The sequence below is a fragment of the Physeter macrocephalus genome, chromosome 13 (assembly GCF_002837175.3).
Source record: "Physeter macrocephalus isolate SW-GA chromosome 13, ASM283717v5, whole genome shotgun sequence".
Lineage (NCBI taxonomy): Eukaryota > Metazoa > Chordata > Mammalia > Artiodactyla > Physeteridae > Physeter > Physeter macrocephalus.
Window position 1 is genome coordinate 67,401,404 of NC_041226.1, and position 20,945 is coordinate 67,422,348.

Below are 20,945 nucleotides of genomic sequence, written 5' to 3' on the forward strand. Positions count from 1 at the left end.
TGTTTTTGATTTGCATTTCTCTAATTATTAATGACATTGAGCATGCTTTCATGTGTTTGTTGGCAATCTGTGTATCTTCTTTGGAGAAATGTCGATTTAGGTCTCCTGCCCATTTTTGGATTGGGTTGTTTGTTTTTTTGATATTGAGCTGCATGAGCTGCTTGTAAATTTTGGAGATTAATCCTTTGTCCATTGCTTCATTTGCAAATATTTTCTCCCATTCTGAGGGTTGTCTTTTCCTCTTGTTTATGGTTTCCTTTGCTGTGCAAAAGCTTTTAAGTTTCATTAGGAGCCTATTGATTTATATATTTTAATTGTGTATTCTATTATCTTTTGCTATGGACTGAATTGTGTTGCCCCACCCCAAATCCATATGTTGACGCCCTAAACCCCCATGAGACTGTATTTGGAGACGGGGCTTAAGGAGGTAATTAAGGTTAAATGAGGTCATAAGGGTGGCACACTGTGTGCACACAGAGGAAAGGCCATTTGCTGCGAAGACACGGCAAAAAGGCAGCTGTTGACAAGCCAGGAAGAGTCCATATCAAATACAGAATTTGCTGAAACTCTGATCTGGGACTTCTAGCCTCCAGAACTGAGAGAAAATAAATTTTTGTGGTGTAAGCCACCCAGTCTGTGGTACTTTGTTATGGCGGCCCAAGCAAACCAACACACCTTTCTACATCGAATTTTTGTTTTTAGTTGATTCTCTTATATATTCCTCACCTTTCCCCAATTTTTATACTTCCAATATACTTCTCTTGACTAACGATGTGGGCTAATAACTAATACAATAATAATTACCGTGATGATAATGTGCTTCATTGTCTTGTTCCTGATTTTGGTAAATATACCTCTAGTAATTTTCTATTAGTAAGAATGCTGACTTTTTTTTTTTTTTTTTTTTTTTGGTACGCGGGCCTCTCACTGCCGTGGCCTCTCCCGCTGCGGAGCACAGGCTCCGGACGCGCAGGCCCAGCGGCCACGGCTCACGGGCCCAGCCGCTCCGCGGCATGTGGGATCCTCCCGGACCGGGGCACGAACCCGCGTCCCCTGCACCGGCAGGCGGACTCTCAACCACTGCGCCACCAGGGAAGCCCCAAGATGCTGACTTTTAAGCTGAGATAAACAAATACATATGCACATGCACACTTTTAATCATGTCAAGGAAGTATAATCAATTTCCTTATAAAGTGTTTTTTTATATTCAGGAATAGGTCTTGAATTTTATAAAATGCTTTTTCGGCATGTACAAAGATAATCATACAATTTTACCACTGAGATCAATTTTACCACTTAGATCTAATGATAGTATATGAATAGATTTCCTAATCTATTGACCATTCTTGCATCCCTCAAGCTCCATTCAATTATGATATATTATCATTTCATTAGTTTTACTATTTTTACCTTTTAACTCATTAATTTTTACCTGTATTAATTTCTTCTGCTTTCGCTCTTCTTTACTGTTCTTAACATTTTAAGTCTGATATTTAACTCATTTACTTATTTTTCATTTTATTGACGTAAGACTTCAAGGCTTTTCTCTGAACTTTGTTTTATTTGGGTCCCAAAGATTCTTAATATCTTATGTTTTCAAATGTTGTTATCAAGAACTGTTGCAATTTTGATGTGTATTTATTTTTTTAAATGTTTATTTTATTTATTTTCCTTATTTATTTATTTTTTTTGGCTGCGTCGGGTCTAGTTGTGGCACATGGGATCTTTGTTGAGGCATGTGGGATCTTTTTCATTACGGTGCGAGGTCTGCTCGGGTTTCTCTCTAGTTGCAGCGTGCGGGTTTTCTTTCTCTAGTTGTGGCACACGGGCTTCAGAGTGCGTGGGCTCTGTAGTTGTAGAACGCGGGGTCTCTCATTGAGGTGCATGAGCTCAATGGTTGTGGCACACAGGCTTAGTTGCCCCGCTGCATGTGGGATCTTAGTTCCCCGACCAGGGATCGAACCTGGTCCCCTGCATTGGCAGGTGGATTTTTTTTACCACTGCACCACCAAGGGAGTCCCTTGATGTGTATTTTATTTTCCCTTCTACTTAAGAGTAAATAGAGTTTTTAACTTCCAAGTGAATAAACCCTTTTTTTCTGATTTTGTTATTGATTTCTAGTTTGAATTGATATTGAGAATTTTTTTTTCTATTTTACCCACTTTCTGGATTTTTTGCCATTACTACTTCATAAAAACTTGAAGAAAGGCATATTTTTTCTATTATCAGGATACAAAATTTGTTATATAGCCAGAAGACCTATTACCTATACAATCATAATGTCATTTGGTCTTCTATACCTTTACTTACCATTTCACTAGAGGTAAATTATATTTCTCCTTCCATCTCCTATAGTGTGTTTCATGAATGCTGCTGCAGTGTTTTGATGTAAAAATATTTTAAACTGCTATTGTAGCCTGTGAATTATAGCCGTTAGTATTATAAAGGGCCATTTTTTGCTCATTAATATTTTTAGAACTGAATTTGGCTTCATGGCATTTTAAGGTCACTACCCTTAAAACACAGTATTTGCTTGGTATACCTTGGCACGTCCTTTAATTTTTGACATTTCTAAATTACTTTTAGATTTTTTATTTTACATACATTGTACATGCCTAATGAAACAAACTGAGCATTTTTGCTAATATGTTAGTTAAGCTTATTTACATTTATTGATATCACAGACCTGGTTAGCCTCAAATGTCATTCTTTCACACTGTATTTACTCTTTCTAGATGTATTTTTTAAACGTCTTTTTCTTTTCTTGGGCATTCAGTTCTTTTCACAGTTTGGAAGATTTAGACTTTTGTTCCTCTAGTTACTATTAAACATGTATGTTCATTTAATACCCTCAGTCATCTCTTTCTTTAACCAACAACTAATGATTTCTGTTACAAAAAATAATAAAATTAGCCTTTAACCTCTTTCTGCTGCCTTTCCTCTTGCACAGACCAATTTTATTCAATAGTTTTATATTCATTAGTGGTTAACTATATACTTCTAAATAAGTTCAGGCTTCCACTGCTTGACTTTTCAGCTTTAATTATATCTTTGATTCCTGAGTATTACAGTTAAGGCATTAGCAAGTTTATTCTATTTTCCACCCCCCGCCATATTTATTAGTGGCAATATTTTATCTTTGTCAGAGTAGGTACTGTTTACATACTATACTGTCACCCTGTCCCTCACTTTTTACTTTTAGTTCTACACAGAAACATATTCAATGCCCAACAGGCAGTTGTTCTGCCCAAGAATCTTCAATCAGTTCTTGGTCGGAGAAATTCCTCAGAAAGTGTTCTTGGGAGCAATATTCCCTGAATTTTGGCATGTTCAACATTTCTGTAGCCTGTATATACACATCTTCTTGAAGGACAGTTTTTCTTTCCTTGAATGTCTTGTAGATGGAGCTTCACTGTTTCTTGGTGTTGAATTTGTTTTTGAGAAGTCTGATGCCAATGTGATTTTCTTTCCTTATCATCTTTTTAATTAAATGCATAAGTAATTAATTTCCTTTGTTCCTTATAAAGTTCAATAGCTTATATTTGACCACTCTTAGTCAATTTTCCCAAGTTACACAGTACACCCTTTTTATTTGTGGATTTGGATCTTCTTTTATTTCAGAAAATTTTCTGATTGTAGTTTTAAGCATTCGTTCTGTCCATTTGTTTTATTTTTCTATTTCATGGACTCTACTCTAGGTATATTGGATTTCCTTTACCTGGCTTTACTTTATCATCTTCTCCTGAGTCCTTTCTATTTCTTTTTTTTTTTTATTATCTCTGCATTTATTATTTCTATCTACTATGTCTTCTGCTGTGTTTTCTATAAGGTCAGTTCTCCTTTGTGCCACTTTATAACTTTAGTTTTTATTTCAGAAATGGTTGTATCTTTACTTTCTACACCTTTGCAAAGTCTTTCCAGTTCTAGTTTCACATTCCCTTGTTGCTCACCAAATCCATCACTTTAATGTTCACCAACACAATGTAAGCTATTGTGTTACAAAGTCTACTCAATCCCAAATAATTCCCCACCTTGAAAGACCCAACTTAAACCACCTGAACAGAGACCCTCTCCAATCTTCTAATTACTCTACCCTAATGTCCTCCTTTTGAGACACTAACAAGAGTCTATCAAGGTGTTGCTCTCCCTCACTGCAGCAAGTTTATTAAACAGAGCTTTGTCTGAGTAACAAGTTTCCCTGGCGGGTTTTTGTTGGGGAGCTGACAGTCTACACCAGACATCCCCTTCCCACCTTGGTTTTATTTAAATACATCTGTCTAGCCCTTTGTGTGCTGTTCTCCTAGAAATAGGAGTCACTGAAGAATTTTTTTTTAGAAGACTAGATCAAATTTCTTAATTTCATCAAATATCTTTCCAATCACCTAGCAAGGTGACTGGCAATAGAAAAACTCACAATTCTTATTAAATTGTTCTGAAATGAGCTGTAAACCAGGGCACAAATTCTGGTTCCATCTTGTACCAATTCTGTGACCCAGAAGAAATCACTGGATCTCAATTTATACATTAGGATATTAACAACTGCTACAATATACAGAACATCTTAAAAACTACACATTGCTAAATATAGAATGTATTATAGGTAACATTTAAATATTCAAAAGTTTTCAATTCAACAAATATTTCTGACGGAATGCTCTGTGCCAGGTACCGTGCTCATTCAAACCCCTAGGTTCAGAGTTTCCTGATTTACTCATTTCCACTAACTTTCATTCCCACTCTACTTCAGCAGCTAGCTTTGACTGTCATCCTGTGATTATGTCATCACAGTGGTTTACCTTTGGAACCATCCAATTTGGTCCTTCCGATTATCTCTATTCCCACAATATCTCCTCTTTAACCTCATGAAATTCTTCAGCCTCTGGAATCAAAATCATCACATAGAGCAAAGCTTTGATGACCAGGAACACCCCTTTGGACAATTAACTGAGCAAAAAATAAACTGGATTATGTGATGCCACTGATACTCTGGCATTCCTTTCTTTTCCCTCCTTTTTCTTCCTAACCTCTCTTCCTTTCTTACTGCAAGTGGCATTATTCAAACAAACAAATACAAAAATTCTTATAAGAAAAAAATGCATTCTGCTTGAAGAATGGTAAGAGCAATTAGGAAAATTACAGAAAGGAGTACTGCTTAGTTTTGAAGGATAAGCAAGAATTTGTCAGGTGGTCAATGTGGCAAAGAACATCCCAGGTAGGGATGATGTGTTGCAGCTTCTATCACTCAGTCTCCCATGAACTGTGCATCTACTTCATTATCATCATTGTAGTTTGTAGTTGTCTGTCAGCATCAAAACAGCTGATATTTACTGAGAGCTTACTGTCTCAGTGTAACAGGCACTGTTGATGGGCTAACCTGGCACTATCTCTAAGCCATTTCTCCTCTGCTTCCCTCAATCACTAGAAAAGTAAACACTAACTTTTCTAGTCTCCCTTGTGGCTAGGAATATCCACATTACAAAATTTTGGCCAATGAGACAGAAGTCAAAGATGGCTGAAGTGTTCCAGGAAGGCTTCAGTCAGGATGAATGTGGTTTGATCTTCCTGCCTCTTTCTGCTTTGAATCCAGACAAGTAGTCTGGAGCTGTGGCAGCCATTCTGCAACCATAAAAGAAAAAACCATGTCTGTGGCAACCGACTTTGAGACTTCTGGTTTTTTTAATATTTAAAATTTTATTTATTTTTGGCTGCGTTGGGTCTTCATTGCTGTGCACGGGCTTTCTCTAGTTGTGGTGAGCGGGCTTCTCATTGTGGTGGCTTCTCTCGTTGTGCAGCATGGGCTCTAGGCGTGTGGGCTTCAGTAGCTGCAGCATAAAGGCTCAGAAGTTGCAGTGCATGGGCTCTAGGGTGTGCGGGCTTCAGTAGTTGGGTCGCACGGGCTTAGTCGCTCCACGGCATGTGGGATCTTCCTGGACCAGGGTTTGAACCCGTGTCCCCTGCACTGGCAGGAGTCTTTTTTTTTTTTTTTTAACATCTTTATTGGAGTGTAACTGCTTTACAGTGTTGTGTTAGTTTCTGCTTTATAACAAAGTGAATCAGCTATACATATACATTTATCTCCATTTCTCCTCCCTCTTGCACCTCCCTCCCACCCTCCCTATCCCACCCCTCTAGGTGGTCACAAAGCACCGAGCTGATCTCCCTGTGCTATGTGGCTGCTTCCCACTAGCTAGCTATTTTACATTTGGTAGTGTATATATGCCCATGCCACTCTCTCACTTCATCCCAGCTTACCATTCCCCCTCCCCATGTCCTCAAGTCCATTCTCTACATCTGCATCTTTATTCCTGTCTGGCAGGCAGATTCTTAACCACTGCGCCACCAGGGAAGGGACTTCTTTTTATGTAAGAAAAATGAACTCCTACCGTTTAAGGCCCTGTGTGCCTGGGATTAATATTACTTAAAGCCAAACCAGTCCTATGTAGTAAAGCCAGGAAGTGTTCTCAAGCACTTCCTAAGTATTAACACAGTTAGAATCATTTGGGGTCTTAAGGTAATTTAGGAGACCATTTAGCAGAATCTCATCAGACTAGTGATCAACTGTGTACTATATGCTATAGGATTCTAGTAATGTTCCCGTGGTCTAAACTTGGCTTGGTCCTCACAAGGTTTTAAGCAAAACTAATGAGAAACAGAAGAATTATCTCATAGCCTCTATTCTCTATTTTGTGAAGAAAACCATACAGCATGGGCAGAAAATTTGGAGTATATAAGGTTAATGAGAAAGTAAGTAGGATCTATGTCAGTAAAGATTGGCTAGGATCACAAACTGCATGCTATATAAAGTAGACAATATAAAAATGGAAAAACCTGAACTGTTTTAATAATCAAAAAGTACAAGTTAACATTTTCTTTTTTGTATGAAAATTGAAGATCCAAAGTCTAAAATATAGTGTTATTACTGTAGTAAACTTTTTAAAAAAGGAATTTAAACAAACCTTTTGATTTTCCTGTATTTCCTCCCTCATACGTTGATTTACAGCAATTCTGGTCAGAGATCTGGGAACATAAATACAGATACAATTCATTCTTCCTTAAATGTTTGGACTAATCTATGATTCAATGTAATATAATACTTTGTACGAGAAACTAAAAACTCTAAAAGCATCATGACTGAGAAGTGTACATTTCCACATAGCCTATTTGACAGGTGGTACTAAGGCTTTCATTTGACAAGGGTATTTGATTCAGGTGGAATAGAGACTGTCCAAAGTTCATGCGCACAAACTACGCATTACATGCTGTCGCATTTTTCAAGAATATTTGATTGAAAATGCTATTTTGTGTTGTTTTGCCCATAGGGAGGAATTCTATATGAAATTACCAATGTCATTATATGTATCGCTGCAAATAGGCAATTTTTGGAATATGTGTATATAAAGAATTTTGGTTAACCTGAGATCTTTACCACAGTATGTAAGTTCTAAAATACTACTAGAATAATTAGATAATAATTAGATAATGTTGACTTCATATATTCACTCTATAAGGGAGCTTATAACTCCCTTATAATTTAAAAACAGAGCAAAATGTCTTTTAAATAAGTCTATTAATTATATTTATTTGACCTAGTAACTACTAAGAATGCTTAATTAGCTATTTATCTGTCAATTTTATGCATAGAAGAAAATGATTTAAAAATTAAAAGATTGTTAATGCGAAGTTTGACGTTAAGTAAAACTCAAGCAGAAGGGTGTATCTTAAAACAACCCACAATAAGTGTGTATTATCTCCTAAAATCTGGCAGCATTTGAGAATAATTGCAACTGAAAATCTGATAATGCAAATTTTTCATTCATTTATCAAGTATTTCATTTCAATGAACATTTACTGGCTGTCTACAGAGTGACTTTATTTTTTTTTTGATGAAAAATAAAAACCATTTATTAAGTCTGAACATATATGGAGGCAAGATTTTTAGCCTTGGGCATCAATTATGGTTGCACCATTGATGGAGTCTGGAGGAAACCAATTCAACTCGCTTCATCCCAAGATTCAGGAAGCATCCACAAGTTCATGGAGTGATGACTTATCAGAGTAACTGTAGAGATATGCTTAAGCCTACAATTCAGCCATTAAGCAGTGTTAGCATAGTTGGCAAATTTTTTTTTAATGACCAACCACAAATTAAGAGCAGAGTTTAGCCACAAAACCCCTGAATAGTTATAATGACTTACCGTCAAAACAGCTAATCAACTATCTTCCTAAAACTAAAATTATTTCACTTTATTTGATCGAATAATTTCAAAAGCTACTGTTAGTTAACAGCAGTGTGGCTAAACATCTATGTTTATACAGACATACATATTTCATGTTTTAATATACATATACTGACTTCTCAAATTCTTGATTTTGCTTAAACTGATAGTCATGTCAATATATTCATTTTTAATCTGTAAATAAGGTGACAAACCTCTCTATTTTCAGGGTATCATGAAAAGGTTCTTGGTATCCTGTGGCCAAACATGTACTACTTATTTATCTTACAAAGGTATTGACTGTCTAGATTCAGGATTCAGTAATTTGTGCTGTGGACAAATGTACCAAAGTGTCTGAAACAAATAGAGGCGTAGTGATTATCCACTGCTTAAGAAGGGATGCTGAGGGCACAAGGATGCTCTCCAATTCCTCTCAGTGAAACACTATTGCTGCACCTGTCACATGTTGTATATCTTCAATATAAGCTAACTTAGCTTACATTTTACTGGTTGCTTTAATTTTATACTATTATTCCTACAAATGCATCAAAGTCTTGTTATTTTGTAAATCCTTATAAAACATGGTAACCAGAATTGTATCTACTGGTTACTTCTAGATATGGAAATGTATTATCTATTGAACTGGAAGATGCGTTTAATATAATATTAATGTTTCTGAAAGCAGTTCAATTAGATATCTTATTGGCAATAAAGTATTCCACAAAATATTCTATACAATTAAGACATTACTAATTGTTTGGAATCTGAAAGGGCAAGAACATGATGTGGCCATACATTGGGCATAGGTCTATTTAGAGTAATACTTTTCATCACCCTCTGTAGGGTAAAGAGAAAAATATCCCCTTATTATATACTGCTTAAATCAGTTTTTTCTTGGATTACCATCTCTCACTGTTTACATTTAAATAATTTTTTAAATACATTATTTTTTTCCTTTCCATTTGCCTCTAATTGAAGAGTTCTATTTTGTAGTACGTATACATATGCATGCACAAGCCAATATTTTGCTCTAGTTAAAAAAATACCCAATATACATAATGAAAAGAGACCCTGATCTCATAAACACTATATATAACAGAATTAACTGATATCATTATGTTAAATGAAATCAGCTATTTTCATAAAATTTATTTAATGGAAAGAGTTCTGACTATAATCAAATCAATAAACTTTAATATACCTGGCTTTTATGGGGAAGTTCTGTGAAATGTCCTTCATTAATTTTATGGCATCATAAACTGGAGTGGACATTATTTGAGAAGCTGCTTGAAAACTAAGATCTGGAAGGAAAAAAATATCATTAAGGAATCTAGAGTAATGTTAGACCTTAACAGACATTTCCATGTAATTTAAATAACCCCTCTTGCCATATATTCATATGTAGACACATTAACAAATACTCATATTTAGCATTATTCAAAAGTTTTAAATGAAACGTAAAGCTATCACTTACATCCAATAAGGTAAGTTTTACACTTTTATGAATGAGTAATTGTTATTTAATACCTATTTTTTGTTTTCCACAAATTACAGCGTAACTTCAAAAAGAGATATGAAAAGAAATGCTGATGCAAAGCTATCTTTTCTTAGGTTAAGTGAAACTGGCAACAAAAAGCTTTGACAAAAAGAAATAAGAGGAAGGAAAAAAGAGCTTTGAAGAGCCAATTCTGAAAAGAACTTTAAGACCTAATGTGTTCATTAACTCAGTAAATATGAAACATTCACTTTCTTTTTCAACATTTTTTTACCTTTATACAACAGTAAAAATAAAATCCTAAACTTGGTATGATTTTACCTGAAATGATAGTTCTCTGGAAAGAAAAGTGCGTGTGGCTTAAGGTAATCAGTCTCAAGTATGATAGAAGCAGTAATCTGCGTCTCATTACTTTGTCAAGAGTCAGAAATGGGGCTTCCCTGGTGGCGCAGTGGTTGCGCGTCCGCCTGCCGATGCAGGGGAACCGGGTTCGCGCCCCGGTATGGGAAGATCCCACATGCCGCGGAGCGGCTGGGCCCGTGAGCCATGGCCGCTGAGCCTGCGCGTCCGGAGCCTGTGCTCCGCAACGGGAGAGGCCACAACAGAGGAAGGCCCGCATACCACAAAAAAAAAAAAAAAAAAAAAAGAGTCAGAAATGATTTTAAAACTGAATTCTTTCATTACCTAATAGTGAAGCATTTTGTTTCTCTTTAACGTCTCACCAGAATTGGAATCCTAGCTTGTCAAATACTAGTAAAATGACCAGTTTATCATAGCGAGACTAGTTTTGTTTCTACCTTTTCAGTGTACAGCGGCGAATCCAGTTGGAGTCAAAGCCTAGAAAAGATGTTCCCAGGGCAGCCTCCCATGGACTGGTAAAGTCTAGCAGACCCAAGGTTCAAACTCCAGCTCTATATCACTTACTAGCTGAATAACTTCAAATAGAATTTCCTTAACCTACCTAAGAATGTTTCCACTCCCCAGCACTAGGGGAGCTCTCAGTGCTCACTAATATCTCCTAATTGCAAACACAATGGACTCTTTTCAGTCCTTATCTGACCAGGATCCTTCTGCCATAGGATCACTTCCTGACAAAAAAAAGTGAAACTTTCTATTCAATAAGTGGTGCTGGAAAAACTGGATGTCCACATGCAAAAGAATAAAACTGGACCCCTATTTTACACTATACACAAAAATCAACTCAAAATAGATTAAAGGCTTGAACTTATGACCTGAAACCATAAAGCTCCTAGAAGAAAACACAGGGGGGTAAGTTCCTCAGCACTGGTCTTGGCAGTGATTTTTTGGATTTGACGTCGGAAACAAAGACAACAAAAGGAAAAATAAACAAGTGGGACTATATCATACTAAAAAGTTTCTGCACAGCAAGGAAATCATCAGCAAAATGAAAAGGCAACCTATGTAATGGGGGAAAATATTTGCAAATCATTATATCTGATAAGGAGTTACTATGCAAAATATGCAAGTAACTCATGTAAACTGCTACAGCCACTATTGAAAACATTATGGAGATTCCTCAAGAAATTAAATAGAACTACCATATGATCCAGCAAGATGTTGTGCCTATCTCTGCTGTACAGCAAAGTGACTCAGGTATCCACATAGGTACATCCTTTTTTTGGTATTCTTTTCCATTACGGTTTATCACAGTATAGTGAATATAGTTCCCTGTGCTATACAGTAGGACCTTGTTGCTTATCCATTCTAAATGTAATAGTTTGCATCTACCAATCCCAAACTCCCAGTCCATCTCTCTTCCCCAACCACAAGTCTGATCTCTGCCTGTGAGTCTGCTTCTATTTTGTAGATAAGTTCATTTGTGCCATAATTTAGATTCCACATACAAGTGATATCATTTGGTATTTGTCTTTCTCTTTCTGACTTACTTAGTATGATAATCTCCAGTTGCATCCATGTTGCTGCAAATGGCATTATTTCATTCTTTTTTTATGGCTGAATAGTATTCCATTGTATATCTGTACCACATCCTCTTTATCCGTTCATCTGTCAATGGACATTTAGGTTGTTTCCATGTTTTGGTTATTGTGAACAGTGCTGCTATGAACACAGGGGTGCATGTTATCTTTTCGAATTATAGTCTTGTCCGGTATATGCCCAGGAGTGGGATTGCTGGATCATATGGCAATTCTATTTTTAAGTTTCTGAGGAACCTCCATACTGTTTTCCATAGTGTCTGCACCAACTTACATTCCCACCAACAGTGTAGGAGGGTTCCCCTTTTCTCCACACCCTCTCCATTTGTTACTTTTAATCTCTCTTCCCCAACCACAAGTCTGATCTCTGCCTGTGAGTCTGCTTCTATTTTGTAGATAAGTTCATTTGTGCCATAATTTAGATTCCACATACAAGTGATATCATTTGGTATTTGTCTTTCTCTTTCTGACTTACTTAGTATGATAATCTCCAGTTGCATCCATGTTGCTGCAAATGGCATTATTTCATTCTTTTTTTATGGCTGAATAGTATTCCATTGTATATCTGTACCACATCCTCTTTATCCGTTCATCTGTCAATGGACATTTAGGTTGTTTCCATGTTTTGGTTATTGTGAACAGTGCTGCTATGAACACAGGGGTGCATGTTATCTTTTCGAATTATAGTCTTGTCCGGTATATGCCCAGGAGTGGGATTGCTGGATCATATGGCAATTCTATTTTTAAGTTTCTGAGGAACCTCCATACTGTTTTCCATAGTGTCTGCACCAACTTACATTCCCACCAACAGTGTAGGAGGGTTCCCCTTTTCTCCACACCCTCTCCATTTGTTACTTTTAGACTTTCTAATGATGGCCATTCTGAGCAGTGTGAGGTGCTACCTCATGTAGTTTTGATTTGCATTTCAAAAGAGTATTTCTTTTGAGGATAGTATATGATGAAAGACCTTGCCTGAGGGCATTTGGCTGCATGATGTTATACTTAAAAACAGTACAACAAAGAGGTAAAGAAAGAATTTAGGCTCTAAAATGAGAGAGACCTGCTGACTTTAGGTATCCCTGATTTGTGCTTTATGAGATTGGTGACCTCGGACTAATTATTTTGTGTGTATGTTTCTCAGTTTCCTCATCTGGAAAAGCAGGATATCTATCAATACCCCATGAGTTTTTAAAAAAAATTAATTAGGATGATGCATATAAAGAGCCTAATACTGTGCCAGACAAATAGTATTAGCTAATATTTTTATCACTGCCAATCACCATCATCATCACGACCATGGACAACTATATTTTACTCAGTTCTGATAGCACAACTAGTCTTTTAAAACCTCTTACAACATGAATGGAATTTTCCTTCACATACGCTGTTCAAAAGCCCCTGAAAATTCACTCATAAAATCAGAGAAACTGTAAATAACAAGTAAATGAATCTAATATTAGCACAGTCTATTAACATCTTTTGCTTTTTTCTAAACTATTCCATACCTAGATGACTCATAAATTATTTAAGTCCTTAACTTTGCCTCTGAAATCCAGATTCCCATATTTAACTGTCTTCCTGGTTTTACCACTTGGATACTTCAAAAGCAGCACGTTCAGTAACACATTTGTGATATCCCACCAAACTTTGCCCAAATCTGGTCCTCTTTAGTCTTCTCTTTCCAGAAAATCCACCACTGTCCATCCAGCTGGGTAAACCATGAGTCCAGCAGTTGTTCCTGATGTCTCCTCTCCCTCACACTCCATTTCCAACCCCTTGAAAGGGTCTTTGATATTCTAAGTAACCCACCCTCAAATTTATTCTAGCCCTTCCTCAGATCTCAATTCAATCACCACTTCTTGAGGAACCCTCCCCTTTCTGTTACCCCTTCCCTGCCCCCATCCCACCAGTCAGATCTTCCTGGCATGTGCCCTTCTTCATCTTACGTCCCTTTACTCTGCAGCAATTACAATGCTAATTTTTACATTGGTTTTTAAAGTTGTTTATGTTTGTCCAAGATCCTTTGAATAAACGTGGTGTCTGCTTTAACTCTTATTTTATCTTCAGAATATAGCACTTTTTCAAAGTGTCAGTTGGAACCCATTAGTTAGTAGTGAAATCACATTAGTGGATAATGTGAAGTTTTTTTTTTCTCAAATGAAATAGGGTAGAATAAAAGAAAGTCTTGGGCTTCCCTGGTGGCGCAGTCGTTAAGAATCCACCTGCCAATTCAGCAGACAAGGGTTTGAGCCCTGGTCTGGGAAGATCCCACGTGCCGTGGAGCAACTAAGCCCGTGCGCCCTACAGCCCGCGTTCTGCAACAAGAGAAGCCACCGCAATGAGAAGCCCATGCACCGCAGCGAAGAGTAGCCCCCGCTCGCCGCAATTAGAGAAAGCTCGTGTGCAAGACCCAATGCAGCCAAAAATAAATAAATAAATTTATTTTTTTTTAAAAGTCTTATAGAATTAATAAAATGTGGTAAACATATCTATGCTGGAAGTTTTTTTTTTTTTTTTTTTTTTAGTTTTAAGCATATCTGTGTATTCACACATTATACACTTGTGTATGGGTCTTGATGTAAAATACACTTCCTACTCCAGGTCTCAGCCAAAAATTATAAAACCATGGTTGTAGGGACATGTCTGACTCCTAGTAGAAATTCAATAAACACTTGTTAAATCAATCAAAAAAGGAAAAGGTCCTGATCACTTACCCTCTCCTGAATCTACTTCCTTGGCTTCAGTAATGTGCTCTTCTAGCTCTCATCATTCCACCGTGTCTACTTTCCCCACGCAGACGAGCAGGCAGACACTCCCTTGGGCACTGATTTGGGCACCCTACACTTTCAGTTAGCGCCCCCCCACCTTTAAAAAACCTCTATGCTAATATTTTCAACTTTTAAATCCTCTCCTTTTAGTATAGGGACTTTATATTCACTCCACCACTGGACCTGGTCATCTGGGTATGTCACCATCACTTTAAGTCTATCTTTTTTAACGCCAGTCTCATTATTTCTGGGCCCCGTATTCAACCCCCAAACCCACTTACATGTTTTATATTCTCTCCACTCAGGCTCCAATTTTAAATTCATCTTTGACTCTTTTCATCTCCTAAATATTTGCTAAATCTGGCCTTCCTCTCTATGCCTTTTACCACAGTCATAGTTCTATCTCTCCCTACACTAATTCAATGATGTCTCTATTCAATAGACATAAATGTCTATCTAGATTTCCTGTTTCTAGTCCATTCAAATATGCCTTCCACAGACATCAGTGAGGTTAATTACAAGTAAGCTAACTTTGCATGTTCTCTGTTTACCAGCCTTCAGAAGCACCCTATCACTTACAATTTTCTAAATTATGGGTCTCTGAAATTGACTGTGCTGACAGTTAAAAAGCTCTAAAAATATACTAAACTCCACTGAATTGTACTCTTTAAATGGGTGAACTGCATATCAAGTATATTTCAGTAAGTTGTTATATTAAAAAAAAGTTGATGAGAGATGTGATAAAAGTTATAGATTCCACAGAAAGGTGACATATTCCCATGACCCACTAAACATTACAAATAATAAAAAAGAAAATTACAAACTGAAAAGGAATTTTGATTCATTCTCAAAATTTGGTTCAGTCTCAAAATATCTGCTTATAGGATGTCAGTATGGGAGCTATTCTAAGTTCGCAATGAAACATGCGACGGTCTGTTAAGATCAAAATTTTAAAGAGAAAAAACTAAGATTTAGTTCTGATTTCTCCTGACTTACTAATTAGGATTTCTAATCAATGCTATAGATTCTCTGAAATGTGATTTAATACCTGAGATGAATCTATAACTCATGTACACTTTAAAAATGATTAGATGGTATCAAATAACTGTACTTTATATAATTTTAAATCTTACAAACATAAAAATATGGTTTGCTTGATGAATAACCTTTTAATTAAATTTGTATTTCCACAAAAGTAATGTATATTAGTCGCATCATTAGTAATTATTATTGCCTATGAAATAATTTATATCATATTATATAAAAGCCTATTTAACAAAACAGAGATAAGTTACCAATATGCTATGTTAATGTGGACTGAAATACTATACCTTGTAGTTCCCAGACTTTCAAAGGCATCATTTCTTTATTACTCTCAATCAGGTATTTTTGGAATGTTGTCAGATTATCGCTAAGATCTGAATATCTTTCTCTGTATTAGAATATTAAGTAATGTTAATTATCATCACCTACTACAAATTACTACTATACAAGCAGTATATTTTTGAAATTAACTTTTCCAAATATTTGGACACAAACTAACTGTTCATCAAGATAATAATAAATAGTGATGCAGCTATAGCCACAGAACTTAAGAAAAAATGAGGGAGATATGCATGTCTACTTTTTTCAATGTATAAAACAAAACAAAAGAAAACAAAATCTGGAAGGATGTACTCTCATTTGTTAACATTACCTGTAAGGGATCCAAGTGTGAGGGCAGAATTATTAGTTTTTATGTTATATACTTTTTATTTAACATTTTATAAATTACAAGTCTTGCTTTTATAATTAAAAATGAAAACTATTTCATAAGGAAAGACATTAATGCTTCCTATACAATTTTAGAGTTTATTTCTGAAAAGTTCCATGTTTGAAACTTATAAAAAACTTAAGATAATTCTGCCTAATTAAACATTTCCAGGTATTTTTTAGAGAGTACCAAATAATAATGTAGCATGATATTTTACTATACATATAATAAAAACTATAATCTTTTTTCTTCCATCTCTCATGAAATCAAAACAGTACCATTTATCTCTTGAAATCACAAAACAGTACCATTTCATATTATTAGACAGAATTCTTTTTAAAAAACTTTATGTAGCTATCAGCACAATTTATAAACAAATACATATTTTCAACAGTAAAGAGAAATAAATATTTTAAAACTTGAGATGAAAAATAAATATACAGAAAGATTAATCTTATAGTTAATAAATGTACTACAATTTCATATCTTGCAATTTTATTACAATGTGGGACCACATTTTGACAAGTCCGCTCTTACAGTGAGAAAGCAATAGAACTTCTTTGAAAAGAAGTTCACTATGAATTAAATTAACCACTCCTTTCTCAATATTTTAAGTTACAGAGTAATACTAAGTTTATAAGAGCTGTTATATTGTTTTTCATGTTTAATCATAAGCTTAACGATAATTTTCACGGCTAAAATTATGTAATTCAGGCAAAAACATATTATTCATACAATACCTCAAAGCAGAAGGTTTTTGCCTAAATCAATTAATTGTGTAAAAACTAACTTTTTGAGTATTTCCTCTCTAAAAAAACTAATATCCCAGGGTTCCAAAGGCTTTTTGGAAGACATGCAATTTATTCCCATAAATTGTTACGTTTAAAAAAAAAATAGAACTATGGATTCTAAGATGCGAGACACAGCTGGAAATGGAATAAAAATGTTAACTACTAAATAAAAATCTTACTTAAAATAAATCCATTTTACAAGATGCATTAACTTTTTAAGGCCACTAGTATACAACTTGTCCAGTAAACCGTAGAAATATAACTCAGTCATCTGTATGAAGGAGCACAGTGTCCAGAAATGTTCCCCTCGCTCTGTACAGTTATCTACTCACCAGAAGAACAGACCTAAGTGTCCTTTATAAATATCTGTAATACTAAATAAGAACTAAAGATAATAAAAATGGTTCTTTATTTTTAATTAATGTTGTCTTTATAATAGAATCATAAACTTTCCCTTCTTGTAAATAAGAGAAACCACACATAAAACGACAACAATCCCCATCCATTAACATTCAGAGAGCACTCACCATCCTATTCCTTGTCTTCAATCAGTGATGCAGGAAAAAAAAAAAAAAGGGTGCAGAACTTCAATTTTTTGAAAGGTTACTTATATGTGTATATGAAATTAAGACCAGAAGTTAAAAGGTATTTAATATGGCAATATACGGCACAGAAATTTAGGGAAATAAATATTTTCTCTTCTTTTGAGACATGAAATTTTTTTATTTTTTTCATGCTAAAAATCCAATATTAACTACGATTTTTGTAACCCATTAGATCTGTACAAGATTCCATAAATTTTTGTTTTAGTTTTTAGCCAGAGATAACTCTGATCATTTTCAATTCCAATATCTCTAACCATACTTACTATCCTGTGGAATTAGTGATTATTTTTCAATTTTGTGCTTTTCTGCATTAACCATGTGTTACTTTTGTAATAAAAACAATAGTATGTGTATTTTTAAAATGTGAAACATATGCCAGCCCAGCATATTGAATCAATTCCTTTAAAAACAAACTTAAGGGTATAGTAATAGTTTCATTTCAATTCAGACTTACTTTAATTTCCCAAAGAGAAATCCTTGAACTTCATTTGTTTCAGTAATATCTTCTACAGTAGTATTAGTCACAGCTATATTTTGGAAACAAAAACAAAATAAAATGAAAATATTTCAGACTGGAAAAGGAATATGTAATAAAAAATTAGAAGAACTCAAAATCAAATTCCATTTGTTTTTACCTTGTTTTTCTTTCGTGGATCAGCTTAATGAGACATGAATGTGCTCTCTCTTTTTAAACAAGCTTGATTATTAAATATTTAAAAACCATCATAAATGCTCTATAGATCATTTCGTAGTCAAGTTCTATTTTATACCAGAATGACAAACCAAGGAGTCTGCAACAAACCCTGGGCTTAGCTCTTAAGCCAGCAAGAAATCCAAACCCTAACAAATACAGGAGTTCTCACACTATTTCTGACACCTTTAGACATAATCAAGAAATCTTTAGAAAGACACCAAAACTCATGGCCTCAAAGAATAAGGATATATTTTATGTTCATTTCTCTTCCCCTCTCCTTTACTTACCAATAATTATAGCATACAGTGTGGTAAGTGGTATGTGTGAGGGTACTCCGGGATTCTAAGAATCTGTGGCTGTAAGCAGTACAGGCTACACTCCATCAGAGCTCATCAAGTACACTTCTCCCTTCTTACTCGTCTGAGAGTCTGGACCTCTAGGACCGCAACTAAAAACACTGGGTGCTTTGATCCAGTCTTCCTTTCCCTCCCTTTCATTCACTCATCAGGCAAATATTTATCGACTGCCTTCTATGGCGCCCGATGCCTGCCAGACAGACAGCAGGAAGAGAGACGCAAAAGACACAAACCCCAGTTGGTGGAAAAGGAGACGAATAGACAATTTTAACAGACTGTTTAAAACTTTTCCAAAAGAAAGCACAAAATATGTGGAATATAGAAAAGGGAAAACCTTCCTCTGACAGAGCAGGAAGATGGGCAGCCATCTCAGAGGTACTGACTGATATACATGATTCTTAAAAGATAAACAGGCCTTAGATGAATAAAAGAGGTGGGAGAAAGGAGGAAGGTTTCAGGCGGAAGGAACAGCATATGCTAAGGGATGAGAGTGCTCTACAGAGGTCACGAAGGCTGGGCATGGAGCCACACATGGAGGCATCCAGGGAACAGAAAATTATTCTGTATAGTAGTTCAGTGTTACAGGACCACAGTGTACAAATGAGAGGGCTGAGGGACAGTGATGAGGCAGAAAGAGGCCAGAACGTGAAAAGCTTTCTGCTATGCTATATAGTACTTGAATTTATGAGACGGTTACAGGGAACCAGTCCGGGATTTTAATCGGTAGAATCGTAAAGTCAGATTTTCATCATAAGAAGTGCAGTCAGAAAGCACAGTGGAGAACAGATGGATTATTCTATTTGGGGGATGAGGGGACTAGGGGTACTGAAGAGAAGGTCAGTTAGAAGCCTGATACCCATATACAGAGGGAAAAAAAGAAGTGAACTAAAGGAGTGGCAACTAGAATGGAGAGAAAATATATTCCGAATGTACGACAAAATTTAATGTGCAATTTGTAATATAGAAATACATGTGATCACATGACTTTAAAAAAAAATTCTACAAGCCCAAGGGTGCCTAGAAAATGCCTTATGTTACTACCATGACTGTTAAACAAGATACTAAATTATAAAGCATTGTAGAGCTATACACAAGCTATATGGAAATATATAAAATCTGGGCATTATTATTTCTACTATACTTTTTCAGTAACTCTTTAACCAGCAGGATTTTCAATCACAATAATACAGATCTTGATTTGTAGCACATTCAATCGGAGGGATAGAGCTAAGCTGTGATCAGGGTAGGGCTGCCAGGACCAGATCTTGAATAGAAAAACAAAATTGTAGCAGAAGCAACATCTGAGACCATATAAAAGAAGGAATTAGAAACTCTTAACCAAGAATCAGGTACAAACACATTTCCAATGAGCCAGGTAACAAAAGATTTCCATAAGAATCTGAAAAGTTCTTTAGTGTTTTTAGGTCTCCAGCATCCTTCATCTAGAGCATGCATTCAGTACACAGAACATAGACACTGTGGACTGGTAGATCACAAATTTAATCAATCTACTTCATCTAACCAATCAACTCACAGCCCTCTCCACCCCAGTTCAAAACAAAAACAAAAGCAAAAACACAAGACCATCATCCTAACTTCATTATATATAAATACTTCAGACCAAGACTTGTAAGGCAGTGCTACCAATGAGTTTTAGGTTTTCTGAGATACTGATCCCCTAAGACCCGCCCCCACCCTCGCTCCCAGAGGGAGCACTCCATCATGCTCCACATCACGGGCCAGTCTTGAGCTCCTGGGTCAGTCACCTCTAGCCACAAGCAGCCTCATCTATTGCTTCTACGTACACTACATATATTATCAATTTTCATATGTTGCGGAAAATGGTGGGGAAGCCATTGAGTAAAAGCAAATATGCTAATTCCACTTTTTGAAGTTTTTGAGAGCACAATAACATGAAATGTATTTCTTTTAGTTTAAAGTTAAATTCCAACTAAGGAGGAACATGTCTACCCTGTCTCCAGCCTCAAATTAACCTGTGTAGGATTACAGTCATTTTATTTTTTCAACTGAAGCGTGTAAGCCTCCAAATTTTCATTCTACTCGAATACAGAGAATAAACTTACTTTTGACTTGGGTATCATCCAACGCTTTGTATTCTGTACTCTTAATCGCTAGCTCCACACCATAGCCAGATAAGTACATTTTCTGTGAGGCTGGTTTCTGTTCAAACACATTTATTTAAAAAAAAAAAAAAAAAAGAGAGAGAGAGAAAATATTTAGTCAAACATCTGCTTCTGAATTCAGAATGACTGTGTATTCGGACATTAGGGTAAATTACTAATATTGAAGTA

General features: G+C 35.7%; 1 protein-coding gene across 2 annotated transcripts in view; it reads right to left on the minus strand.

The window, feature by feature from the left end:
- Window positions 1-20,945, minus strand: part of UGGT2 (UDP-glucose glycoprotein glucosyltransferase 2) — a 167,372-nt gene that overhangs the window by 121,358 nt on the left and 25,069 nt on the right. For both annotated transcript variants that reach the window (XM_055089472.1, XM_007106999.4), the window contains exons 6-10: window positions 20,718-20,814; window positions 18,038-18,110; window positions 15,766-15,866; window positions 9,418-9,517; window positions 6,957-7,017 (exon numbers count right to left, since the gene is read on the minus strand). In XM_055089472.1, coding sequence (XP_054945447.1) covers window positions 6,957-7,017; window positions 9,418-9,517; window positions 15,766-15,866; window positions 18,038-18,110; window positions 20,718-20,814 — 432 coding nt within the window. The remainder of the gene's footprint in view (window positions 1-6,956; window positions 7,018-9,417; window positions 9,518-15,765; window positions 15,867-18,037; window positions 18,111-20,717; window positions 20,815-20,945) is intronic.